The 11,250-nt window shown below is 43.2% G+C and overlaps 1 protein-coding gene across 1 annotated transcript in view; it reads left to right on the top strand.

The window, feature by feature from the left end:
* Positions 1–11,250, top strand: part of focad (focadhesin) — a 179,343-nt gene that overhangs the window by 85,213 nt on the left and 82,880 nt on the right. The window contains exons 11-15 of the mRNA XM_037681614.1: positions 2,005–2,109; positions 2,180–2,281; positions 2,364–2,491; positions 7,903–8,029; positions 8,173–8,307. Of these exons, the coding sequence (XP_037537542.1) occupies positions 2,005–2,109; positions 2,180–2,281; positions 2,364–2,491; positions 7,903–8,029; positions 8,173–8,307 (597 nt within the window). The remainder of the gene's footprint in view (positions 1–2,004; positions 2,110–2,179; positions 2,282–2,363; positions 2,492–7,902; positions 8,030–8,172; positions 8,308–11,250) is intronic.

The raw sequence follows: 11,250 nt of genomic DNA, 5'->3' as shown, positions 1-11,250 counted from the left end.
TATATATATATATATATATATATATATATATATATATATATAGCATAGATATAGCTAAATGCTAAAAGTGAAAATGAGCAAAACTAGTTAAAAGCAAAACTTTAGCTAAAAACTAAAAGTGACAAAACTAGCTAAAAAGTAAAAATAACTAAACTTTAGCTAAAATCTAAAAAAAAAAATCCATCTATTTGATATCTCAGTACAATACAACTTTATTTATAAAGCACTTTAAAAACAACAATTCAGTTTATTTCTATAGCTCCAAGTCACAACAGAAGTCATCTCAAGGCACTGAACAGAAACATTCATATAGGCCTTCATAAAAAGCCAATTAGTAAAAGTTCTCTATCTAAGGAAGCAGCAGATTGTGTTGAATATTCACTATTTCACAGTCTTCTATCTTGAGCAAGCACAAAGGAGACAGTGGAGAGGAAAAACTCCCTTTTAACAGGAAGAAACCTCCAGCAGAACCAGGCTCAGGACAAGTGGCCATCTACTTTGACCAGCTGGTTTGAGAGGACAGGAAGGAGAGACAGACACAGAATGACAGGTCCAGATGAACTTTCTATAAGAGGAAAGACAAAAAAAACATGTTAAAATAGAAATAATTACAAAAACTAACAGGTTGAGCAGAGCAAGTAAAGACAGCAGCAGAGTGAAGAAATTCAAGGATTCAAGGTTCTTTATTTGTCGTACACACTCCATGTGGTGCAACAAAATTTTGTTCACAGGGTCCCAGTTACATCCAACAATAAAATGTAAAAGAAAAACAGTAATAAGATCTAAGATATGAACTAAGAAAAATGTTAACTGAAAATACACTAAGTACTAATAACATAAAAACATTACGTCGAACAGCAGTATGAATGAACACATCAACATGAAACAGATCAGCAGCAACATGATGTGATTTTTCACAGTGATTATTCTAGTTAGAGATTCATGAGTCTTAACAGCCTCAGGGTAGAAGCTGTTCCTCAGTCTAGTGGTTCTACACTTAATGCTCCTCAACCTCCTTCCTGAGGAGAGCGGGACAAAAAGTGTTTGTGCTGGGTGAGTGGGGTCCTTCATGATGCAGGTGGCCCTCATCCTGCATCTGGAGGTGTAGATGTCTGTGATGGTGGGGAGGCTGACTCCAACAGACAGAAATGTGGTCAGTTTGTCCTCCAGCAGTCTAAGCCTATAGCAGCATAACTAAGGCATAGGTCAAGAAACCCAAGCCAACCCTAACTATAGGATTTATCAAAAAGGAAAATCTTAAGCCCAGTCTTAAAACTGGACAATGTGTCATCCTCACGGACAGAAACTGGAAGTTGGTTCCACAAGAGAGGAGCCTGATAACTGAAAGATCTGCCTCCCATTCTGCTTTTGGAAACTCTAGGAACCACAAATCAGCCTGCAGTCTGAGAGCGAAGTGCTCTTTTAATAAAATATGGAACAATAAGATCTGTAATAAAAGATGGAGCTAGGTTGTTGAGAGCTTTGTAGGTTAGAAGTAAAATTTTGAATTCTATTCTGGATTTGACAGGGAGCCAATGGAGAGAAGCTAAAACTGGACAGACATGATCTCTCCTACTAACTCCAGTTAAGACTCTGGCAGCAGCATTTCATCAAAACCGGTGGCCAAAGTGTCATACGCTGATAAAAACACAGAAGCAAACATAAAAACAATAAAGTCTATTAAAACAGTAAATAATAAATGCAAAAAGACACAAAACAGTGGTCAAATGTGACAATAAACAAAACTAGTTAAAGCTAGACATAGCAAAATGGTAGCTAGAGCTAGTAGCAGCAGAATGTTTAGCTAAAGTCTATAAGTTGGCTAAATGTAGCAGAGTAGTAGCTAAAGTCTAAGGAAAGATTGGGGTGGTGCTGAAGCAGATTTCAAAGAGAACAAAGCTTTTGAAAGAGCTGAAGAGAGCGTTGTGTCTCTGCAGATGTTTTGAAAAGCTTATAAGTTAAAAAACTAAAGTCTGAATGAGGGGGGGCTGTGTGTGTCTGCAGGTCCCCTCCATGGTTCCTGTCCTGCTCTTCAAACTGTCTCAGGAGAAAAACCCGTCTCTCTCTCTTGCTGTGCTCAGCTGCCTGCCGAGCCTCGGGACTCATAAGGTATGTCACAAAGTTTGATTTGACGCGTAAACCCCGTGTGAAAACCTGACCCTTGGTTCTGCTCGTTCAGCTCTGTATCCCCATGGTGCTGCAGAACCTCCACATGCTGGCTGCTGCCCCCAAGCTGAGAGCTGTAGCGCTGCGTCTCATGACTGCTCTCTGGAAAAAACAGGTTGACTTAACAACTAAAACACGGACGTGAATTTTTATTTTTAGAACTTTTCCTTAAATGTGTCTGTTGTTCATCTGGAAAGGATCGAGTGTACCCAGAGCTGCAACGTCTGCTGGGCCAGCTGGAGTCCAGGGGAGTGGTGGGGAGGGACACCCAGTGGGAGCTGATCCTGGCCCGGGCTGCCTGTCTCAGGGACATCTGCAGAGAGAGGTCTCTAAACACAAAAACACCAGAACAAGTTCCTTCTCTCAGCACTCACTCACATTCTTAATGCTGCTGTTTTGCCTGTACACAGTTATTTTAGCAGGAGTATTAGAACACGTCCACTCGGGGGCAGTACCACAAACTGACAGACTGGGGCGGTGGTTCCCCTTTTCAAAACGGGGGTCCAGTGGGTATATATTAGTCGCTTTGGTGTGTGAGTTGCAGGACTTGCATATCATGCAAAAAAATGCGACTTATACACCGGCAAATACAGTATGCAGGTTTAGCATGGATGCTAACTCAATATTAAAACACCATAGAAAGGCTAACACAATTAGCATAGTGATTTTCACTGCTGTTTTGTACAAACTTAGGTACACCTTGGACTAGGAATGTGCGATATGGCATAAAATTCATATCACGATATGTATTGTCAAGGGTGGCGATAACAATATATATCGCAATATGTTTTTGGTATAAAACTTAATAGGAATTTTTAAAAAGCATAGGGTGTCCTTTTGCCATCATATATTTTGAATTTTAAAAAAATCCACTACTAGGTCCAGAGTTTTTAAATATTAAACAAATCAAGTGTTGGGCTTCTTTCTTGTAGTGCAAAACAGTGCAAAAGATATCAAATGTAGTTTTAGCCTTATGTTTTAAACAAAATAATATGTTGTTAACTCTTAACAGTTTCCAGTCTCACTTTATAAATGAACAGCAGCAGAGCAGCATTTTACACTGAAACACTTCACCCACCAACCCTCTAGTGGGCGACTCCTTCTGTTTTAAGGAGAGCTGACACAAAATGAGTCTGTGGCTTTGACCAGAGGGTCTCGCAGTAAAATCCATAAATATAAACAACACAGCGTTCTTTTCACAGATCAGAGAGCAGGTTTCTCTAAAGCTGACCAACGCTTACTTTAACTTTCGACGGGAAAAAAACCCAACTTTCCACGGAACTCAGCGTTTTGCGCATGGTCCGAATACGGCAACACTACGGCAAGCCGGCTGTAGTGTGCTTGTAGCTTTGGTACTTGGCTCTCGAAGAAATTACTTTAATGCCACTTGCACACAGTTTTCAACTCAAAAAAAGTAACGATTAAATCTGACAGCTCTGATTTTACACTTGAACACCACTTATGCACAGTTTTCAACAAAAACAAAAGTAACGATTAAACTGACAACCCTGATTTTACTTCAGACACAGCATTACTGCGGTTAGCCGGTAGAAGATGGATCTCTATCGTAGGCTAAATTTCTATCGTTTCCACCGTGTACCGTTTATATCGCACATTCCTACCTTGGACAGTACTTCAGTTCATCACAGGCACACATTCTAGCACTCTCACAAAACGATTAAGTCGTCCACTTCCCTCTCAGATGTGCATTTTCTGAAAGGAAGCGGGCCAAGTGGAACCGAACAAGGAGTGGAGAAGAACTCAGAGGTGGAGTGCAACGTATTGAATGTGTGATGGACGTCTCCCTCGAATCGTTTCAAAACACAACAAATGAGCTCAGTTTAGTGATTCTTTTCCTGGTTAATCGTTTTTAAAACAACACAGACATGTTCTGTATCGTTATCAAGTTTGTATTGATAATAATTTTTTTTGTTGTTGCTTTGTTTTTTTTTTTAACTAAAAAACAATTTTGTACATTTATAAGCCATGGGTGTTCATGTCGTAACATGAGATATTTACACAGAAAGATTTTTAAAAAACTTTTAATTAAATGCGTACTGGTAACATGCACGAATATGCATGGTAAATTTGCTTTTTTCTGATGCCTTTAACACGGCTGGTTAAAAAATTAAAAATACAGTAGCTGTTCTTCAAGCTGCTCTCCTGCTCCGCAGAGCAAAACGGTGTTCTGTGAGCATGTGAGACTCACATGCTCTGCGTATGCTGGGGAATTTCCCTCCTCCTCGTTCTCTCCCCCCTCCTCATTTCATTGGTTCAAATGTGACCTGTTCAGTAGTTTCATTGGTCAGATTTTCTTTTACCTTTATATATACACGTAGTCTCACTGAGTCACGAGGACCCACCTCCCAAGAGACACGTGTATAGACCTTTTTCACGCTTCCGGGTTTTAAAGCGGATGTGGTGTTAAACAACTTCCGGTGGTTATAGCGTTAGCATTAGACAGTGACGAAAATGGCTCAGTCTCGGCGCAGTTGCTTTTGTTCAGTTCATGGCTGTTCTTGTGGGGCAAGAAAACAACCATATCTGTCCTACCATGCTTTTCACGACGTACCCAGACCAAAGGAGGCAGTGGATCCAAGCTATCAGAAAAGATGATGGTCCTGACTTCTTCATAAAGCAGGGAGCACTTGTATGTAGCCTGCATTTCACTCAGGAGGATTTTGTCCACAGATCCACCACCAGCTGCTTTAAAGGTTGAGCTGTTTCTTTCTCTTCACCTGGAATAATTTCACTGCACCAGGTAAGAGAGAGTCTGTTTTTAGAGGACTCAGAAACAGCAGCTTGTCCTCTCACAGAAAGCTAGCCAGGCTGAAGCTGCTACTGGAGTCCACGAGAAACTCACTTCACCTGGTGGCACATCCACCACAGGTAAATATCACATTAAGATGGTACATTATAAACTTGTCATGTAAGTCATGGAGAGATCAAGGCACTGACTCACAAAATGTATTGATCTTCACGGAAATAATGTCAACAACAATAATAATAATGTCAATAAGCTTAATAATTGAAACAATCTTGCTAATTTTATTTTATTTAGTGGTTTTACAGATAAACTCCCAGCTGTCCTCATTCTGCTCAGTCCTGTGTTGGTGGACTCTCACTCCTGCTTGAGTCACCATGATTAGTCAGTGTCTTACCTGAGAGAAGATTGGCTGAACTAAAGGTTGGGGCCATTTTCAACTATTTTTATATGTGAATGTGAGGCCCATAGGCTGATGGTCCTTCTTGAGCATGTGAGCAGCTGGTTTTGGTTGTCAGCAGCAAACTGGTTGATCCACTCTGAGAAGGTGCTTTTTAAGAGACTGAGCTGAAAACAGCACCTCAGACTGAGGAAGTCTTTCGGATGAGAGACGAAACGTTTCTACATTTTTTTTGCTTTGTTTTGTTTTTTGTTTTTTTGAATGTCCAGAGGACCAGACTGAACTTTTTTGGATAGTGGATTATAGATATTTTTCCCAAATTATGCAATTTCATTTTAAAGAAATTGGCACATTTATGTATTTTTCATGAGTAACAACTATTTACAGTCCAAAAAAGTTCAATCTGGTCCTCTGGACATTCAAAAAAACAAAAAACAAAACAAAGCAAAAAAAAATGTAGATTGGTTTCGTCTCTCATCCGAAAGATTTCCTCAGTCTGAGGTGCTGTATTCAGCTCAGTCTTATAAATAGCACCTTCTCAGAGGTGCTACAGTATTTACAGTGATTCACAGCTTGAGACTGAACATTAAAAATATGAAGGAACAAAAGTGTGATTTATACATTTTATGATTCTTACTGCGTTGATATAAACACATGGATGAAGGTGTTGAAGTAAAACATGTCAGCAGACTCCACACTTCTTCTGCAACACGGAAACAGCAGTAAGCCTTGGTTGTAGAAGCTGAACCCCTGCAGAACATCTGGACTGCTCCCTGGTTCTGGCCTCTGAGAATACGTTTCCAGTGACACTTGCAGAGACTGAAGATGTGAAGTGTGGACACAAAACATGTTGGGAAGACTGCAGCCTCAGAGGAAGAGCAGGGAAGTGTGGAGCCATGTGGTCCAGAATGATGCTACGCAGGACTTCTCAGGTGGGCACTGGTAAAACATCTGTGAGCCCTGTGGCACAGGACCACATCTGGATGGTACCAGCTCCAAACTTAGGATGTGTGATAAGTGGTTGGGACTTGAGTTTCTCCTGCTGTCCCCCAGTGAGATCTAAAACAGACAACTGTTTTTAGCACATACATATAATACTTGTTATAACATATTTAGCTTTAAACAAGTAATAGATTCTAGTTTGAAGATGAGCTGAAACAGCAGCAGAACAAAACAGACTTTGCTGCTTCCACAAACAGTAACCAGTGAACAGGAAGATGTTACTGTAAGCTCTCAGTACAGAAGTTTTCCATCATATGTCAAAGTTCTTCAGCTGTCAGAAATGAACAGGAACTCTAATGAACATGAGCCAACCGGCTTTCTGACTGTTACAAACCTGCAGTCTGTGGTTCCTCATTTTTCTTCATGGACCTGAAGCATCTAGCTCTGACAACTACCTGTCCCTCAACAATATTTGACCTGTAGTTATGCAGAAGTAAAGCACAATTTGAACATCAAGCATCATAACATCTCATAACTAACACCTAGTACGTTTTCTTTCACAAATTGTAATGGCAAACACATATCAGAATGTTAAAATATCATTTAAAAGTTTATACCACGTCTGTCTCATCCATCCATCCATCCATTTTCTTTACCCGTTTATTCCATTTTGGGTCAAGGGGGTCGCTGGTGCCCATGTCCAGCAATCACTGTGCGAGGGGCGGGGTACACCCTGGATGGGTTGCAAGTCCATCACAGGGCCACATAGAGACAAACGAGACAATCATTCACTCTCTCACTCACACCTAGGGACAATTTAGAGTTACCAATCAGCCTAACATGCATGTTTTTGGTCTGTGGGAGGAAACCGGAGTACCCGGAGAAAACCCACGCATGCACGGAGAGAACATGCAAACCACCCAGAAAGGCCCCTGGACCGGGGTTTGAACCAGGGACCTGCTCGCTGAGAGGCAGCAGCTCTACCAGTTGCGCCACCGTGCTGCCCACGTCTGTCTCAAATACTCCAAATAATTTAGCACACTAAATTAGGCTTTTTTACGATGTTTATGTGCTTCATATGTTGTAGCTAACGGTTAGCTCACTAAGCTACGTCTTTTCTTACCTTGATATCTGTGGATATATTCTTCATGGAAGAACTTTTATCCTTTCTCAAGTTTATTGGTTCAAGAATTTGCCGCTGCGATTTCCTCCACATCAGCGAAAGAAAAGGCTGATACTTGCATAGACTCGCAATAACAGGAAGTGACCCAGCACCATGAGACGCTACTTCCGGTTGTCGTGAAAAAGGTCTATAGGGCAGCTTTGTGAGCGTCCAGGTGTGACGTAGCTGCATGTTTTTGGCAGCAGGAAGCTCATTAGCCCCTCAAAAAAAGAATCAATTCCATAAATTAGCCGCAGCATTGTATAAGCTCTGGGGTTTAAAGCCAGTGAAAAAAGTAGAGGCTTATACACCGTAAAGTATGGTACTTCATTTTCTGTTCAGTTCCAATCTAGAAAAAGTCATCTTTAAAACTACAAATATTCACTATTTAAATCCCTCAGAGATGGTCGACATCAGTGAACTATTTGTTTTGTAAGGCCTTCAGTCTTTACTGTTTCTGTGTTTCAGGCCCTACCAGCACGGAGGGGACATGTTAGCTGCCATTTCACTCACTCTGAAGCAGAGCGACCGACCAGACCTGGCCACGCCCGCTGCTCTCGCCCTGCAGGGTTTACAGGAGCTGTGCAGAGCAGAGGTACCACACCTGGACAGGTGTTTTTACATTTCATGTTCTGCGTTATCGCTGTAAGTGGTAACATGGAGGATATGCAATGATGTTGCAGGCTGGAACCTGCCTCTTCCATCAGGTTCTGCTTTAACTCAGGAAATGTCTCTCAGGTAGTGGACCTGATCTCAACGTGGAAAAGCCTTGGACCTGAGCTGAGTCGAGACGCCCGTCCACTGGTTGTTAAAGCCATAGCTGAGCTGCTGTCGCTGGTTCCCCAGCTCACTGTGAAGTCAGAGGAGTATGAGGTACTTCATCTAATTTATGACCTCTGTTATGGGCTCCTTCATGCTCTGTCGGTGGGTTATATGAGCATTTTATGTCTCTGTCAGACTGTATTTCATCTTGTTGTTCTTCTTCTTTTGGCTTTTCCTCTTCAGGGGTCACCACAGCGAGTCCTCCTCCATCTCACTCTGTCCTCACTCCAACTACCTCCATGTCCTCTCTAACTGCATCCATATATCTCCTCTTTGTCTTTTTCCTGGCAGCTGCATTTCTAACGTCCTTCTACCAATATACCCACTGTCCCTTCTCTGGACATGTCCAAACCACTGTCCCTCCTCTGGACATGCCCAAACCAGCTTAGTCTGGACTCTCTAACTTTATCTCCCAGTTGTTCAACCTGTGCTGTACCTCTGATGATCTCATTCCTAATCTTATCCATCCATGTCAATCCTAAGGAGAACCTCAACATCTTCATTTCTTCCGCTTCCAGTTCTGTCTCCTGTCTTTTTATCCTTGTCTCTGTCTCCAGACCATACAGCATAGCTGGCCTCACCCCCACATCATTCACTCAGACTGAGCTGAGTGGCAAACATTGATTGTAATGATCCTAAGAAACATGGTTTAGTTGCATGTCTTTATTCTATCAGTCTTTCTACCTTCACAATGTCCTAGCCAGAAATGTTGGACATGCTGGAATTATCCTTAAACTTATACACCTGTCCAAGGTGGAACGTATTATCTTTTAGTCTCTGTCCCTAAACGTTCTCTTGTCCCGCCCATAACTTCTGATCCTCTCAAGATCATTTAAAAAAAAAAGAAATGAAGTGCGTCTGCACGGAGTATCTCATAATCTTTCATCACCTCAGCTCTAAGGTCAACGTCACAAATCAAGGTCAAAGCTTATACAAGGTCTTTGCTTGTCCAGGCCATCTTGAAAACTACATTCACTATTTAAATTCCACATCATCGGGGGGCATGGGCGTACCGCTTGTTCCTAAATGGTTGACTTATGGCCGTCTACACAAAGAAAGAGAGAGTGACGTTTCAACACTTTCACTTTAGAAACTTATTTTCAAAGAACTTGAGACTCCTAAAGCGCTGTTTATGCATGGACACAAGGCTTTATTAGTAAAAGAACTTTTGAGTATTAACCAAAATTTCCTGAAAGGACCGATATCGAAAGTGGATTTTTCTATCTTAACATAATTTCAAACTTTTGATTTCATAGAGGTTCACGTGCAAATATTAGTTTAACCAACATACTGCCATCAGTTTTACATTCCACAAATATTCCAGCAGGAATAATGTGAAGTACCGTAATTTCCAGACTATAGAGCGCACCCAAATATAAGCAGCGCACACTAAATTTAACAAAAGAATACAAAATTGTACATATATACTGTAAGCTGCAGGTGTCCATGTTGTAACATGAAATAGTCAAGTCAAGTCAACTTTATTTATAGAGCACATTTAAAACAGAACCTGTTATCAAAGTGCTTAACAACAACAACACCAACAATCAATGAGAGTAAAATTAAAGAGAAAAAAATATATATGTATATATTAATAAAACGATCAAAACAGACAGAGGTTTTTTTTTTTTTTTTTTTTTTTTGTGAGCTCAGTTTAAGTGTAGAAACATTGTGAAGTGTTTCAATGAACTTATCATCATCGCTCAATTTTTTTTTTTTTTTTTTTTAAAGAAAGAGAAGAAAGAAGAATAAATAAATAATAAAAAAGAAGAAGATAAGGCGAGAGACCACCATGACAAAACAACATGCACAGCACAATGCCACCCACAATATCACCATGAAACATTCGACATCGCACAAGGAATCATCTAGCTTCCACCACTACCCAACCTAGCGTGCATCTGTCAAAGCACCTGAATCCAAACACCCGCGCAAGCACGCCCACCACCACCAGATTTCTCCAAAAGAATGCCCAATAGTGGACGCGGGGGCCCACAGACCCGCCCCCCCAGGACACAATGGCAACATAGGGAGGACCGGAGCCACAGACACACAGCGGCCCACAGGCCTGGAGCCCCAAGAGTCTCCCAACAGGGAGAACCGCACCCCCCCAGAGAGGAGCAGAGGAAAGAACTGGGTGACCCCAGCCACCACAATGCAGAGCCTCCAGGAAGCTGCAACGACGAGCCCACAGGCCCGGCCAGCGACCCATGCCCCCCCCAAGTAGATCCGGCCATGGACACCGAGCCCCAAGCCCCGAGGCCATACCACCCCCCTAGCAGAGCCCCGACAGAGCCAGGGCACCCAGGCCCCGCCAGGCAGCAACCAGGGCGGACCGACGTGCACCCCACCACCCAGCCCAGACACCGAGAGCCACCAATGCACCGGCGGCAAGGGAGTCCCCCGCCAAAGGGGGGGCACGACCGGGGGGAGTGTGCCCCACACCAAACGTGGGGCCCAAATTGATCCAAGAGAGGGGGGGACCACCAAAAACCCAACCCGAGCAACCAACAGGCACACACAGATAGCCCGACAGAATCTCTGTCGGGCCGACCGCATGCACCATCTACCTGACAGCGACCACAGGCCGGCCCCAGCCCAAGGGGCAGAGCAGCAGGGAGCCGCAGCCGAGGAGGGCCGGCTCTCACATCAAGAGCTCCGCACCATAGGCCCGGAGACGCCCCAGCACGCCACCCATGCACCCCCCACATACACAGCACCCCCACTGCAAATGCCACACAGGAAGACCAGCCAGTGCCCGGATGAGGCGAAGCCACGCCCCCAACCGCCGCCCTACACCACCAATGACCACACGTACACTACCATAGCCGACCCCCCGCCGAAAGCCGGCAGCCACCCCGGTCAGAGTGCCGGCCATCGCAACCAGGAACCTAGATTAAAAGAATCGGAACAGCCCAGGAGGAACCAAAGCACCGGCCCCAACACTGACCGCCCCCAAGGCCCAAAGCCCACCCACAGCCCAGACCCCAACAA

The sequence above is a fragment of the Nematolebias whitei genome, chromosome 1, assembly GCF_014905685.2.
Source record: "Nematolebias whitei isolate Nwh7 chromosome 1, NemWhi1, whole genome shotgun sequence".
NCBI lineage: Eukaryota > Metazoa > Chordata > Actinopteri > Cyprinodontiformes > Rivulidae > Nematolebias > Nematolebias whitei.
The sequence above is the reverse complement of the archived record's forward strand: the minus strand, read 5'-3'. Positions and strand labels throughout refer to the sequence as shown.